Raw genomic sequence first — 17,009 nt, forward strand, 5'->3', positions numbered from 1 at the left:
TGTACATTCTCCTGTGTCTGCAGAGGTTTCCTCCAGGTGCTCCGGTTTCCTACCACAGTCCAAAGCGGAGCTGAGTAATAAAAGGGTGTGTGAAAGACCAAAACCGAGAGCGGAGGCAGGGAGATAGAAAAGGGTGAAAAAGAGCGGGGCCAGGGAAATGAAAAAGTGAGGCTGAGAGCAAAGCTGAGAAGATAAAAGAAGGCAAAAAAGAGCAAGACTGAGAGTGGAGCCAGGTAGATAAATGAGCACGGGTATGAGCGAGACAGAGAGCAGAGCTGGGGAGAATAAAGAGCATGAGACAGAGTGAGACTGAGAGCGGAGCCGGGAGGATAACAGAGCGGGAGACAGTGAAACTGAGAGCGGGAGACAGAGTGAGACTGAGAGCGGAGCCGGGAGGATAACAGAGCAGGAGACAGAGTGAGACTGAGAGCGGGAGACAGAGCGAGACTGAGAGCGGGAGACAGAGTGAGACTGAGAGCGGAGCCGGGAGGGTAACAGAGCGGGAGACAGAGTGAGACTGAGAGCGGGAGACAGAGTGAGACTGAGAGCGGGAGACAGAGTGAGACTGAGAGCGGGAGACAGAGTGAGACTGAGAGCGGGAGACAGAGTGAGACTGAGAGCGGGAGACAGAGTGAGACTGAGAGCGGGAGACAGAGTGAGACTGAGAGCGGGAGACAGAGTGAGACTGAGAGCGGGAGACAGAGTGAGACTGAGAGCGGGAGACAGAGTGAGACTGAGAGCGGGAGACAGAGTGAGACTGAGAGCGGGAGACAGAGTGAGACTGAGAGCGGAGCCGGGAGGGTAACAGAGCGGGAGACAGAGTGAGACTGAGAGCGGGAGACAGAGTGAGACTGAGAGCGGGAGACAGAGTGAGACTGAGAGCGGGAGACAGAGTGAGACTGAGAGCGGGAGACAGAGTGAGACTGAGAGCGGGAGACAGAGTGAGACTGAGAGCGGGAGACAGAGTGAGACTGAGAGTGGGAGACAGAGTGAGACTGAGACTGGCGTGCAAGTTTGGAGTTTGCTGCTCCAGAGGTGATGTCAGGATTCAAAAGTGACCTGGGCAAAGTGGAAGCAGGCGATCGGGTGAGTACGGTTAGTTAAATATTTACGTCTTTTATCGCTTCCAGTTTGTACGGTCTTTATTTTGTGGCCTATAGTTTGAAAGAGCTATGTTATGTGATGTAGAGTATCAGGGAAGAAGTGCCCTCATGTAATTGATATTATTTGATTTTAAGTATCATCCAAAAAGTTAAATTTAAAGTGCTCCATGTGGGAAGCCAGGAACAGCATGTGTGCAGGAATTGTCTCCAGCTGCAGCTCCTGGAAGCCCGGGATTCAGAGCTGAAGCGCCAGCTGGGGATCCGCAAGGCAGTAAGTATCATGGATAGCATGTGTCGCAGTGTAGTCATACTGCGGGCTAAAACTCCACAGGCAGAAATGGAATGCGTGACCACCAGACAGAGCAAGAGGATTAGGCAGGCAGTGCAGGAACACCCTGGGTGGGATTCGCTGATCCTGAGGCTAAATGTTGACGCCATCGTAAACGCCGTTGCGTTTTACGACGGCGTCAACAGGCCTCTAGGAGAAGCTATTCCGCTCACTGGAGAATCAGCGCACCGGCGTCGGGGCGGCATCGCGCAATTCGTGCCTGGCCTGGCGATTCTCCAGCCCGGCGTAGGCTCAGAGAATCCTGCCTGCTGTGTCCATTCCCCTGAAAAACCGATATACCACTTTGGAAACTGTTGAGGAGTTTGGCCTCTCAGGGGAAAGCAGCAACAACCAAATTTGTTGCACCATGGTTGGTTCTGCTGCAGAGGACAGGTGAAAAAAAAATGGGGGCGGACGTTCAGGGGGTGGCCCAACTCCAGGGACTAGCTGCCATCCAGACGGGTCTCGGGCTTCTGAAAAGGGCTGTCCCGTTAATTTGGAGCAGGGGCAGAGCTGAGGATTACATGAGGGAGTGTCAGTGACCATCCACCGCCTGCAAGTGTATTTAGAGGAGTCCAACTGCCTGCAGGAGGTGGTGCCGACCATGTGTGGAGGCCTTGGGTGCAACGGTATCGGCCATGGGTCAGGATGTCCAGGGCCTGGGGTAGCCTGTGCAAGCGTGCAGCAGGTAGGAAGCACAGAGGAGGATGTAAGAGCCAGGTCATGCGGGGGGTGGGAGGGATGGTTGCAGGCAGGGTGGATGATTGGATGGGGGAAGGTGGTGGATGAGTGGGAGTGGGAAGGGGCAGTCGGGCCATTAGTGGCCAAGCCCTCTAGTTAGTGAACCTGGTGGCGATGAGAGTGTCCCGTTGTGCCGCCCTCCAGTGGCTGCCGGGGCACCATGCACATCTGGCCCTCCTCTGCATCCTCCTATCGGACAAGGCCTGGCGTTCGTCCTCCTCTTCCAGCATGTTGCCCTTCTATTGCGCAATGTTATGGAGGATGCAGCGGACCACCATGATGTGCGAGACCCTCCTAGGCTATACTGGTGGCCTCTCCAGAGCTGACCAGGCTCTCCAGAGCTGAACCACATCTTCAGGGCGCCGATGCATTGCTCAATGGCACCCCTGGTCGATGCATGGGCGTTGTTGTTCTCCACGTCAGTCTGAGGCCTCCGGATTGGCGTCATGAGACATGGCCTCAGTGGCCAACCCCTGTCACCCAATAGTCAACCCCTCTTTCTTCTTTTGCACTTTGGCAGTTTTCCAGCAATGAATTGTCCTTTTTAATTTCTATGACTAAAATGACAACAGGTCACAAAATATAATCACAACAGGAGCAGCTGTTAGCTGAAAGTTTAAAATAAGTAGTTCACCAAAGTTTTCCTTGGAATATGTAAATTGCACAAAGCACTCAATGGATGGGCAAAGAACTCAATGTTGCACATTTCAAATTTTCTCTTTCTGGTGTTCTCAAAAATTCCCACTCTAATTCATTCTTTATTTTACTTCATCCTAACTTGGAAAAAAACATCAGGAATTGCTATGTATGCCTAGTGCAATGACAATTCCCTTTTATTATTGTTAATGTTATTCAGGAATATGAATCCGGCAGTTTATGTCAATAGCATTTAAGTATGATGATGAATCTATTAATGATAAAGAATGCAGCAATGACAATCAAGCTCGACATCAGTCGCTTAAACCAGTTGGTGAAATATGAAACCAGACATAAACACTTTTCTTTTAATGGGTTTAATTGTAGAATATATCGTTACATGTGTCCGCTGCTTACCAACTACCCCAAGTCCCAGCAGTCTCTCTTGAAACTCTTGAGGTAAAACAATAAACAAGTTGTTGAATTTACAAAAGAAATTAAAATAGCTTTAAAATGATGCTGTAATAAAATACAATAATATTCAAGAAAACTTCTTAAACCAAATTTAAACGTCATTTTGGAGTTCAATGATATACTCCAGCCCTCGCAACGCCCACCAGTCCAGAATCTGGTCTCAAGCGTACCAGTAAGCACCACGTGTTCCCTCTCCAGGGTGACTCAGCCATGAACCGGGCTGCAGTAGAGGAGCAGACAGTCGGCTCATACGACCCTCTCCACTTCTCTCTTTCTGGACCTATTGAAGGGCAGCTTTGCCAGGTTGAAGAGCAGGCTTACAAGGAGGTTCTCCTCCCTCCCCACCCCTCCTCACACCAAGCAGCCACAGGTCAACTCCTACAAAAAACTGAAAAGGAAGTTCCGTCTAGTCTCGCTTTATAAGTACTCTGGATAATTAATTAAACAATGCATTTCACCTGCGTATCGTAACAACATAATGGGCATATTATTAAGTTTCCCCGTGTAAACAAAAACTTTATAAAACACACATATAATTACGAAATAAGGAAAAAAGGATTTCCGTATTCCATATACCCATCATAATACATGATATCCTTTGTTTTGGTCATCCAAACAATTTCTTCGAGCAAGCATTCCTTTTTGTAAAGCAGTCTAATAACCCTTGACTTGCACCAGCCCACTTTATTGTCAAGATTTTTTTTGTCTCTAACATTTCCTTTATACCAGCAAAGTCAATCCTTAAATTTTATAAATCATACTCTGTCAAATGTGTATAGGTGTGTGCTATTGTAATTGCTATTTGAAAGATTCTGCAGCTTGAATCTTTCTCCAGCGGAGATGGTTGTGTGTGGTAATGTCACTGGACTAATAAACCAGAGACCCAGGCTAATGCTCTTGAGGACATGGGTTCAAATCCCACCACAGCAGCTGATGGAATTTAAATTTGGTTGTTAAATCTGGAATTGAAAGCGAATCTCACTGGGGAAATCCGCAATCCTTATTCAGCCTTCTGCACATGTGACTTCAGAGCCACAGCAATAGGTTGACCCTTAACTTCCCCCTGAGGTGGCCCGAGCAAGATACACAGTTCAAGAGCAATTAAGATGGGCAATCTGGCCACAGCAGCAATGCCCACATGCCATGAAAGAATAAATGGGGAAAAACAAAATACAGATTTGGCTGGCCAGGCACATTGTGTCTGCCAGTTAATAAAAAAGTACAGGGTTTCAGGAAAGCAAGAAACAGCTTTGGCTCATTGGCTGTGGCGACTCCATCTCTGGAAAAACACATTGAGGAAAGCAATAGCAGATGTGTTGGCTAAAGGTTGGGGTGGATATATACAGCCAAAGAGGCAGTTTTCATGACTACAATTCACTTTATAACTCACTGAAATCGTATTAACTCTTTGGTATGATCCCTTAATACACAATCTTAAAAGCAGCAAAAGAAATTTGATGCAAATTAATATTGACTAACTGTGCAACATTAAACATTTCATAAAATATAAAAAAGTGAAGATGCTGTTAAAATTCTGAAATAACGCAGTGAGAATAATTATTGAATATCACCGAACATCAGATGATCATATTCATGCGTTTCAAAAATATTTTGAAAGAATAAAATACAATGATACATTTCACATATTGTGTTGAGTTGTGCAGCATATACATTTAAATGATGCTATTTCCTTCCTTGGAAGCAGATATTTTAATGAACAACAAACCTGCAATCAAAGAGAAGACTGCTGCAACAGGAGCTGCCATAAAAGACCAGCCATATTTCACTTCACTCTTGACAATGTGTACATCTATATTGTCTTGCATTATCATCTGATGTTCAGTTATGATTTGTCGTACAGCAGATATCCAGCAGGCATACATGATAATTGACAGCGTATACAAAGCACCTAAGTACAAGAGTGAAGAGCAGAAATAAATTAAAATGAAGCATTTTTAGCCTGTATTAAATCTTTCCAAAAATCAAAATATTTACTCTGATTTTAAAAAGAGCTTTGTGCCTTGAGAAAAATTTTAAGTAGCTAATTTTGACTGATCCAGTTGACAACTCCATTGAAAATGAAGACTGTTCATTATGAAGTTGCATCAGTCCAATATATTTCCGATAAATTATTTTGCCACACAGCTGAGAGTTTATTTAGAATATTAGGAAGTTATTTTTAATTTGTTTCCGCAGAACAACAGCCTGCATTATATAGATTTTCAGGCACAGATGGAAAAATATGCACTCAGCCAAAGATCAGACGTGATACGAAGCTTGGGAGAAGAAATGGGGGACGCAATTCTCCAGGAACATTTCTAAGTGTGCCGCGAGCTTCCCGGCACTCAGCCCAGCGAGGCCGGCAACGCAATTCAACATGAATTGGTCCACTTAACGAGGCCTCACGGGCTTCTTGCCAGAAATGAAGGCTCACCAGCTGATACGCCAGGACCGTGCTCGCCAGCCCCCCGCTAACAAGGTCGAGCAGCATTTAAGCGGCATTTGCTCAGCCAACCCCAGCCAGCTCGCAATAGGAGATTCAGGGATGCAGATCTGGGGAGGCTGCTAGACACTATGGAGGCCAGGAGGGATGTCCTGTTCCCCCGAGAGTCAGACACAGGGTAGCCAGTGCTGCCTGGGACGAGGTGGCGCTAGCTGTGAGCTCGGAGAGTGTGACCAGGAGGACTTGCCATAAGACGGTCAACAACCCACACCGGGCAGCATGAGTGAGTAGACACCAACATCCCCCCTCTCCCCCACTCCCATGGGAACATTCACCCACCAACTCCCCATGTGACCCAAAATCCCCCCTCCACACCCCCCCACTTCAACCCTCCCTTCACACCCCCACTCCCACCACTGTGTACCATGCATGTGGCTAATAATACCCCTTTGTGTCTCCTCAGGGAAAGCTCTCCCATAATCCTCATGAGAGAGCCCAGACTGGCGGACGTGTGCCAAACTTAAGAATCCTCACCTCCTTCAAGGAGCATGCCCTGGAGGTTACTGGGGTAGCTGAGGACAGGGTGGACATCCACGCGAAGGCTGGATGGAAGCCGCAGAGGTGAGGAAGGACTGGGCTCCACCTGGAGGACCTGTCAAATGTGAGTTGTTATTGTCTTACTGACTGACCCATCTCTCCCACTGACCACATGTCCATTCTCCCACAGGTCCTCCAGCCGATGGCGCCAGCCCATCCTGAGCAGCACCCTCTCCAGCCTTTCAAGAAAACTCCTCGGAGGAGAGCTCCGAGGATGCAACAGGTATAGTCATGGCACAGCTGTCATCCCCACCCTCCACCAGCCCAGAAACACACACCTCGGTGGGACATGTTCTGGGGCACAAGGGGTGAGCACCACACTGCTGATGATGTACATCAGGTGGAGCCAGGATCCCAGGTGAGACAGCAGTCAAAGGGATCCTAGGACAGCGGGTCCCAGTCTGATGCTGAGCCTGTGAACAGGGTGACTCGTAGCTGATTGAGATGATAGGGTGCAGCCAGGACATTCAGAGGGAGATGTCAGCGTCACTCCAGCAGATCCATAGCCGCTTGGAGAAGTCCCACGGCCTACAGGCGCAGGCCATGGCGCTGGCAATGCGTGGCATTGAAGCCAACACTGCCAGGGTGGCAGTGGAAATCCTGGTGCATGACATCAGCACCATTAGTGAAAGTGTCCAAGGCGTCACACAGTCTGTGATGGCCATGGCTGAGGGTTTCAGCAGAATGTCTGACTCACTGGGGGTGTCACACAGTACCAGGCTGACCTTGATGAGGTTCTGCGGGACATGCCCAGCTCTCTAGGTGGGCATGGCCGAGCCACTGCGGAGCTAATTCCAGTCACAGGTGGGCATTGCCAAGGCGCTGAAGAGCATATCCCAGTCACTGAGCAGCAACGCCGAGGGCATCGACACAATGGTCCTGATATTGGGGGACCGCCAGGGCTGGCAGAGCTAGATGATGAAGCAGCAGCTGCGGCTTGAACCATCTGCCCCTCCATCCCATGGTGAACCCCAGGGCCCTATGGACACTGACCGGTAGGAGGGGGCACTGGGTATCAAGCCAGACCTGTCCCATGGAGTGGCCACCAGCTCGCTCGAGTTCCACGCTTCTGATGAGGCCACATCTCAAAGTCAGCACATGGGACAGGCCAACAGCTGAGCATGTGCCACCAAGTGCGCTGAGGCCCTCCGGCCTCAGATCCCCCAGGGGACGCCTGCTAGGGGCATCGAATACCACGAGACAAGGTAGGCAGCTGGCTGCCTCCACTTCAGATGTGCATCCTGGGGAGACACCTAGACGTGGCGGTAGAGCTAGGAGGATCAAGCATGTTGAACATCACTGAGGGCACCGGGGGGGGGGGGGTAGGTAGGGGTGGGGGGGAAGGCGGCACCATCGGGAGAGTGGGGGAATGTAAAACACATGAAACACCTTTGTGCACAACCATTATGCCGCCTCTGTAACTTTCTTCCACAATGCGAGCTGACCGCCAAATACCTGACCCATTTCTCCAGACATCTCCCCCTCCTCTGGCATCCACCCATCCTCCAACCGTGGACATGCTCCCGGAGCTGTGTGCCATCCCTTGAGTGTTCGGGTGTTGGCTGCTATGTGCGTGATGTTGCCTCCAGTGTTCAAGCACAGTGTCCGGGTATCAAGGTGTGATTGGGCTTCTAGGCAATTACTCCCACTTGCTGCATGGCCCCCCCCCCACTCAAGGGAATCCACTTGGGATGTGTGAAGTGCTCACTTAACCACGATTGCCAATTCCCTATTTGCAATAGCCTTCAGCCGTACAACCAGAGGCCTCGGCAGTCGGTGGGGGTTATGGGCAGAGCTTGGGGCAGACGGGCAGGAAAAGGGTTGCCCCTGAAACAGTTAAACGGTGCTACCGCATGCGGTTGCCCCGCGGTTTCCCCTGTGCCCCTCCCCCATCGTCCTATGTTGGCCCTGCTGTGCGGAGGGTCCCCCATCCTCAGCCGAGAGTCCCCCACACCGATCACAGGGCCGGCAATCCCAGCGTCCCTAGGCTCATTGCCTGTGATCAAAGATGGCTGCTCACCTCCTCGGCTCCCCACAGAAGCCCTTCCGCCAAGTTCATATTTTTCAAAAGGAGTACTAATTGGCGCCAGTGTGACCACTTGCGGACTGTAATGACGGTCGCTGAATGACAGGAGGCCGTTGGATATGGGGTGGCTCCCATTAATTGTATGGAAATTGGGCTTAAGTGGTGCTAATTGGTTTCTCGCCTCGTTACAGCGAGATTCTGATTTAGCAACGGGAGCGGGCAGGTTGCATCGCAAACTGGCGCCTGGTGCAGTTCTCGTTCTTGGCCTCTCCCGCTATTCACCGGCCTCGTATCGTCTGAGCGATAGCGTAACCAGGCTGGAAGATCACGCCCTGAGTTTAAGAATTAACTTAGAGAATGAGAAGGAGATGAGGTTTAGTTTTGAAGTCCATAGCGTAGAGCCTCAGTGGCTTAATGCTAAGCCACTAATATTAAGGTGAATAGTAGCTTTGGTGCTGGAGTTGGGATTGGCTGGTCGATTCACAATAAGCCAGGAATTTAATGATTTAAGCTCAGGGCAGGATAGCAATATAGGATCTGGATGAGACTATTTAGCTCTTCTAGCTTCGTATTATTCCAGTAGATGAAATGAAATGAAATGAAAAGAAAATCGCTTATTGTCACGAGTAGGCTTCAATGAAGTTACTGTGAAAAGCCCCTAGTCGCCACATTCCGGCGCCTGTTCGGGGATGTTGGTACGGGAATTGAACCTTACTGCTGGCCTGCCTTTGTCTGCTTTAAAAGCCAGTGATTTAGCCCAGTGTGCTAAACCAGCCCCTGATCATGACTAATCTGTACTTCAGCTTCACTAACCCACTCTGTGCCCCTCAAAGTGTTAATCCTCAAACGACCTCAGTCATGACAATTCCTGTCGTAGCACTGAAGAGGCAAGGTTCAGTGCAAAAGTTAAGGCTGAAGCATACACAACAAGTTTGGGCTGAAGTGGATAGAACACAGAACATACAGTGCAGAAGGAGGCCATTCGGCCCATCGAGTCTGCACTGACCCACTTAAGCCCTCACTTCCACCCTATCCCCTGAACCCAATAACCCCTCCTAACCTTTTTGATCATAAGGGCAATTTAGCATGGCCAATCCACCTAATCTGCACGTCTTTGGACTGTGGGAGGAAACTAGAGAACCCGGAGGAAACCCACGCAGTCACGGGGAGAACATGCAGACTCCGCAGACAGTGACCCAGCAGGGAATCGAACCTGGGACCCTGGCGCTGTGAAGTCACAGTGCTATCCACTTGTGCGACCATGCTGCCACATCTCAGCCTCCTCCAAAGGTCCCCAGTATCACAGATGCCAGTCTTCAGGTCATTCGATTCACTCCACTTGATGTCAAGAAATGGTCAAAGACACTAGATACTGCAAAGGCTATGAGCCCCGACAATTTCCTGGCAATAGTATTGAAAACTTGTGCACCAAAACTTGCTGCATCCCTAACCAAGCTGTTTCAGTGCATCTGCAACACTGGCATATACCTGGCAATGTGGAAAATTGCCCAGGTGTGACCCACACACAAAAAGCAGGACAAATCCAACCCGGCCAATTACAGCCCCATTAGTCTACTCCCCAGCTTCAACAAGGTGATAGAAGGTGTCATTAACATTGCTCCTCAGATGCATTTGCCTAGAAATAGCCTGGTCAATATGGGCTGGTGGATGTGGATGGGTTTAGGTGCCTCCCGGTGGGGAACTGGGCTAAGCAGTTTTTTCTGGCTTTCCCCATGGCACGGCCGTCCAACCTGTTGGGAGCAGATTCTATCCTGCTCAGGATTGGAGGAGGGTAGCACTTCCGGAATGTACCAGTGAATAGTGGAGGAGGAGTGGAGTTCGGTGGAGCGAGTGAAAGCGAAATGGGTGGAGGTACTGGGGCCAAAATTGGAGGATGGGGTGAGGTGCTGAGGAGGGTGAACACAATGTCGTCTTGTGCAGTAGATTTCTCAAGTCGAATTTTTTAAAATGAATTTAGAGTACCCAATTTATTTTTTCCAATTAAGGGGCAATTTAGCGTGGCCAATCCACCTACCCTGCACATCTTTGGGTTGTGGGAGCGAAACCCACGCACCACGGGGAGAATGTGCAAACTCCACACGGACAGTGACCCAGAGCCGAGATCGAACCTGGGACCTCGGCGCCATGAGGCAGCAGTGCTAACCACTGCGCCACCATGCTGCCCCCCAGAAGTAGAATTTAAAGGGATCCTCGTCTCTGTTAAGGAAATTATCCAGATAGTCAAATCAATCCTCGAGAATGTTTTTAGTTTTTTGACAAGATTCTTTTGCAGACTGAACGTTTGGCGGGTAAGAAGAGTCTCACAATAATTGCTGGTTCTGAATTTTCTGCACATCAGAAAGCTGCAGGACCAACCAGATCGGGCCTGGGACAAGGAGTAAGAATTGCAGCAAAGACTGTGCACTGGCACTTAGAGGAGCACAGAAGTGGCAACAGCAACACTACCATATGTGTGCATCCCAAAACAGCTGACAGCTGCAATTCAACAAGGAGATGGTCATTTACCCATGCCACCTGTTGTGAGAATCAGAGCCCGTCGCTAGGGTTTGCCAATTCACATCGCGAACCAGCCATCGAGCCTACTTGGTTCCACTGGGCTTCCCTCCTCACTGAATCAGGGTCAATCCCCTCGTTTGGTGGTAATGGCAGTGAGGAACATGCTGAGACATGGGGTACAGATTGTGATCGTCCCACTACCCCATGCTCAATTTTGAGCCACTAAATCTGAATCTATCCCATTTAGCACAGTGGTAGTGCCACACACCATGACAAAAAGCATCTCCGGTGTGAAGATGGGACTTTGTGTGATGGTCAACTCCTCCCAATGCTTTTGTGGACATCTGTGAAGAGGGCAAGGTCAATCAGGGTCCCTCACACCCTCACCACCCCTTGTTGGTTCCCTCACCACCCTGACTTTATGAACTCCACACAGCCCATGAAAAACTGTCATATCACCGTAAGACATGGAAGCAGAATTAGGCCACTCGGCCCATCGAGTCTGCTCCGCCATTCAATCATGGCTGATATTTTCTCATCCCCATTCTCCTGTCTTCTCCCCATGGATCCACTTATTAATCAAGAACCCATCTATCTGTCTTAAAGACACTCAGTGATTTTGCCTCCACAGCCTCCTGCGGCAAAGAGTTCCACAGATTCACCACCCTCTGGCTGAAGAAAGTCCTCCTCATCTCTGTTTTGAAAGTTCATTTAGTCTGAGATGGTGTCCTCTGCTTCTAGTTTTTCCTACAAGTGGAACATCCTCTCCACTATCCAGGCATCACAGTATCCTGTAAGTTTCAATATGTTCCTCCCTCATCCTTCTAACTTCGAGTACAAACCCAGAGTCCTCACCCGTTCCTCATATGACAAGCTCTCCCTTCTAGGAGTCATTCTTGTGAACATCCTCTGGACCCTTTCCAAGGCTAGCACATCTTCCTTTAGGTACGGGGTCCAAAATTGCTCACCAATTGGGGTCTGACCAGAGCCTTATACAGCCTCAGAAATACATCCCTGGTCTTGTATTCTGGCCCTCTCGACATGAATGCTAACATTACATTTGCCTTCCTAACTGCTGACTGAACCTGCACGTTAACCTTAAGAGAATCATAGTAAGAAGTCTTACAACACCAGGTTAAAGTCCAACAGGTTTGTTTCAAACACTAGCTTTCGGGGCACAGCTCCTTCCTCAGGTGAATCTATTCACCTGAGGAAGGAGCAGTGCTCCGAAAAATTGTGTTTGAAACAAACCTGTTGGACTTTAACCTGGTGTTGTAAGACTTCTAACTGTGCTCACCCAAGTCCAACGCCGGCATCTCCACATTAAGAGAATCATGAACAAGGATTCCTAAGCCCCTTTGTGCTTCTGATTTCCTAACCATTTCCCCATTCCGAAAATATCTTATGCCTAAATTCCTCTTTCCATAGTGCATAAACTCACACTTTTCCACATTGTATTTCATCTGCCACTTCATTGCCCACTTTCCTAGCCTGTCCAAATCCTTCTGTAGCCTCTTTGCTTCCTCAATGCTGCCTGTCCCTCTACAGATCTTTGTATCATCTGCAAACTTAGCAACAGTGCCTTCAGTTCCCTTTTCCAGATATTGTGAAAATTTGTGGTCCCAGCACAGACCCCTGAGGCACACCACTAGCCACCGGCTCTCATCCCGAAGAAGACACCTTTATTCCCACTCTCTGCCTTCTGCCAGTCAGCCAATTCTCTATTCATACCAGGATCTTACCCTTAACACCGTGGGCTCTTAAATTATTTAACAATCTCCTCTGCGGCACCTTGTCAAAGGCCTTCTGGAAATCTAAATAAATCAAGTCCATTGGTTCTCCTTTGTCTAACCTCCTTGTTACCTCCTCAAATAACTCTAACAGATTTGTCAGACATGACCTCCCCTTGACGAAGCCGTGCTGACTCAGTCCTATTTTATCATGCACTTCCAAGTATTCCACAATTTCATCTTTAATAAGAGACTCTAAAATCTTACCAGTGACCAAAGTCAGGCTAACTGACTTATAATTTCCTGTCTTCTGCCTCCCTCCCTTCTTAAACAGTGTTACATTAGCTACTTACCAATCCTCTGGGACCCTTCCTGCCTCCAGTGATTCCTGAAAAATCACTACCAATGCCTCCACAATCTCCTCAGCTATCTCTTTTAGAACCTTGGGATGCAGTCCATCTGGTCCAGGTGACTTATCAACCTTCAGACCTTTCAGTTTCCCCAGAACCTTCTCCTTAGTGGTGGCCACTGCACTCACCTCTGCTCCTTATTCTCCTGGAACTCTGGCATCCCACTGGTGTCTTCCACCATGAAGACTGATGCAAATAAACTATTCAGTTCATCTGCCATTGCTTTGTTTCCTATTAGTTCTTCTCCAGCCATGTTTTCCAGTGGTCCAATGTCTATTTTTGCCTCTCTCTTACTTTTTACGTATTGAAAAAAACTCTTCCTATCTTCTTTTATATTAGCTAGTTTCCACTCATATTTCCTCTTCCCTCCCCTCATTGCTTTTGTCCTCTACTCGCTTTTAAAGTCTTCACAATCCTCTGGCTTCTCACTACTCCTCACCACTTTGTCTGCTTTTTCTTTTGCTTTTATGCTGTCCTAGACTTCCCTCATCAAGCATGGATGCTTTGTCCTCCCATTAGCATGTTTCCTCCTCCTTGGCATTAATTTCTGCTGTGCCTCCCGAATAACCCCCCAAAACTCCTGCCATGGCAGGAGCTAGATGCAACTCAGATTGTGCAAGTAAAACAATGACCGAAAATGTTTGACTTACCAGACAGCAGAAATATGGCACCAACAACTTTATACCTCCGGTAATTCTTACAAAACGCTTTAAAAGTAATGAATACGCATCCAATTGTAATGAAAATTACTGCCACAATCATCAGTGCACTCCACAAACGACGATAAACTAGAAAAACAAAGAGTACAAATTGATCACATTTAGCAATTTTTTTCTCAGATGTGTAAATATAACTCCTCATGAAAAATGAAAATCGCTTCTTGTCACGAGTAGGCTTCAATGAAGTTACTGTGAAAAGCCCCTAGTCGCCACATTCCGGCGCCTGTCCAGGGAGGCTGGTACGGGAATCGAACCGTGCTGCTGGCCTGCTTGGTCTGCTTTAAAAGCCAGCGATTTAGCCCTGTGTGAGCTAAACCAGCCCCATTCTGACAGCGCATAAGGCACTTATCGAACAACACAGATGCTGGAGCTAACCTCTGCAAATTGCAATAACAAATTTTGGGGGGAAATTTTAACCCCACAAATTGGAGGCGTTTGGGTCAGTTGGAGGATTAAAGGGTTAACGTCTGAATCCCATTCCCATACCACCCGCCTTTGTTTTTAACTGAAATGGGACAAAGAGTGTGGCTTACCAATACACTCTAAGGTGGCTGGTTGCCACTTTAAATCATATATGAAGCAGTGTGCCTTCCAGCCTCAGGAAACCTGTCAGCAAAACTCAGGCATAGGACTATTATGTTCAGGAGATAAATGCCTTTCCACTTTCTGCTGGATCTATCCTGCCTGGTTAGACCCTGCAGGCTTGGATACACATTCCTCTTCCACTTTCTACCAACCCCACTCTGAGGCATCTGGGGCGAAATTCTCCGTTGGCTGACGCCAACGTTCTGATGCCAAAATCGTATTTGACGCCAAACCGCAATTCTCCGTCACCTCGAGAGTGGTGTCAATGCAGTCCGGAATGCACGTACAGTAAACACCGTTTGCATATTATTAGCGGGCCTGCCCGGTATTCACCAGGGCCTCCGCGATAATCCGATGGGCCGAGTTCCTGACAACGCGGTTCACTTGTGCTTTTAAAAATCGTGAAACTGGCGGCGTGGCTGATGAGGGAGAGAGAGGAGGTAGGACACAGAGAGGCACGACTATGGGCTGCCGGACTGGCTAGGGTCGGGTCGGGGCGGCCTGCCAGGGACGTAGAGGGGGATTGGGATGGTGTCCAGGCACAGACCGCCATTGTCGCGGCCTGCAAGGCAGCCATCTGGCTGTGCACCCCACTGCTGACCACTCAACTTGGTCCCTGGTTCTGCAGAGTTGCACTGGTCCCTGCACCCCATCCTCTGCCATACTCCATCACCCAACCGGCCGTCACCCACCGAGGGGCATCAGGTGGCCCATCCAGGGCAATGGCCACTGTAGCCCTACAGGGGGGGCCTGGTCAGGTGCCACGGAGTATACCACTAGTAAGGGTGCAGTGGTTGCTGAGTGAGTGCTTGCTGAGACGGGGAGTAAATTTTTAAAAAGCTTACTGTTGGGAGTTTCCAGCTGAATCCGGTCGGAATGAGGACAGAGTGACTGCTGGGTAAGTGGTAACGATTTAAATTGCTTGCACGGGCCCATAACAGCTGATTGCTGTTCCCGTGCGGGGCGCAGTGGTTGCTGGTTAAGGGTTTTATTTTTACCTGTATTTAAGTTGGGAGGTTCCTAACCCTAGACTCTACACTTGTAGTGTCCCCCACCCTTCCACCTCCTCTAACCTCAGGGGTAGAGTGAATAACAGGTAAGCTCCTTCTTTCTTTTTCTTGTTTTATCGAGAGGAGATGGCAGGGAAGGCAGTGCAATGTTTCTCCTGCAGAATGTTTGAGGTGAGGGACGCCGTCAGTGTCCCTGCTGATTTCACCTGTGGGAAGTGCACCCATCTCCAGCTCCTCAGAAACCGCGTTAGGGAACTGGAGCTGGAGCTGGATGAACTTCGGATCATTCGGGAGGCAGAGGTGGTCATAGATAGTAGCTTCAGGGATGTAGTTACTCTGAAGAATCAAGATAGATGGGTTTCAGTGAGAGGGGCTGGGAGGAAGCAGTCAGTGCAGGGATCCTCTGTGGTCCGTACCCTCAGTAACAAGTATACCACTTTGGATACTGTTGAGGGGGATGACCTACCAGGGGTAAGCCACGGTGAATAGATCTCCAGTACTGAGTCCATCCCTGTGCCTCAGAAGGGAAGGAGGGAAAGCAGGAGAGCAATAGTTATTGGGGACTCGATAGTTAGAGGGACAGATAGATGGTTGTGTGGCAACGAAAGAGACTCACGGATGGTATGTTGCCTCCCAGGTGCCAGGGTCCGTGAAGTCTCGAACCGTGTTTTCAGAATCCTTAAGGGGGAGGGGGAACAGTCACAAGTCGTGGTACACATCGGTACCAACGACATAGGTAAGAGAAGGGACGGGGATTTAAAACAGGAATTTAGGGAGCTAGTGTGGAAGCTGAGAGCCAGGACATACCATGTTGTCATCTCTGGTTTGTTGCTGGTGCCACGTGCTAGCGAGGTGAGGAACAGGGAGAGAGTGCAGATAAACACGTGGCTGCAGGGATCGTGTAGGAGGGAGGGTTTCAGTTACGTGGATAATTGGAGCACATTCTGGGGAAGGTGGAACCTGTACAGACAGGACGGTTTGGACCTGAACCAGAGGGGCACCAATATCCTGGGAGAGAAATTTGCCACGGCTCTTCGGCGGGGTTTAAACTAATTTGTCAGGGGGATGGATAAACAAGCTGTAGTCCACAAGCCAGTGTTGAGAGTAGTGAGGTACTGAGGAGGGTATCAAGGTCGCAGGAGTGTACCGGCAGATAGAAAGGTGGGTTGAAGTGTGTCTACTTCAATGCAAGGAGCACCCGGAATAAGGTAGGTGAACTTGGAGTGTGGATTGGTACTAAGGACTATGATGTTGTGGCCATTACGGAGACATTGTTAGAACAGGGACAGGAATGGTTATTGGAAGTTCCCGCATATAGATGTTTCAGTAAGAGTAGGGAAGGTGGTAAAAGAGGTGCAGGAGTAGCATTATTAATCAAGGATAGTTTAACGGCTGCAGAAAGGCAGTTCAAAGGGGGTCTGCCTACTGAGGTAATATGGGCCGAAGTTCGAAATAGGAAAGGAGCGGTCACATTGTTAGGAGTTTTCTCCAGGCCCCCAAATAGTAATAGAGATGTGGAGGAAGAAATTGCAAAACAGAGTATGGATAGGTGCGAAGGTCTCAGGGTAGTTGTCATGGGTGACTTTAACTTTCCAAATATTGATTGGAACCTGATTGATAGGATGAACAGTTCGGATGGGGCAGTTTTTGTACAGTGTGTGCAGGAGGGTTTCCTGACACAATATGTGGA

At 48.9% G+C, this 17,009-nt stretch overlaps 1 protein-coding gene across 1 annotated transcript in view; it reads right to left on the bottom strand.

Annotated features, from left to right (window-relative positions):
• Positions 1–17,009, bottom strand: part of LOC119977312 (transmembrane protein 182-like) — a 172,284-nt gene that overhangs the window by 48,551 nt on the left and 106,724 nt on the right. The window contains exons 6-7 of the mRNA XM_038818079.1: positions 13,656–13,793; positions 5,009–5,191 (exon numbers count right to left, since the gene is read on the bottom strand). Coding sequence (XP_038674007.1) covers positions 5,009–5,191; positions 13,656–13,793 — 321 coding nt within the window. The remainder of the gene's footprint in view (positions 1–5,008; positions 5,192–13,655; positions 13,794–17,009) is intronic.

This window comes from Scyliorhinus canicula, chromosome 14 (genome assembly GCF_902713615.1).
Source record: "Scyliorhinus canicula chromosome 14, sScyCan1.1, whole genome shotgun sequence".
Classification (NCBI taxonomy): domain Eukaryota; kingdom Metazoa; phylum Chordata; class Chondrichthyes; order Carcharhiniformes; family Scyliorhinidae; genus Scyliorhinus; species Scyliorhinus canicula.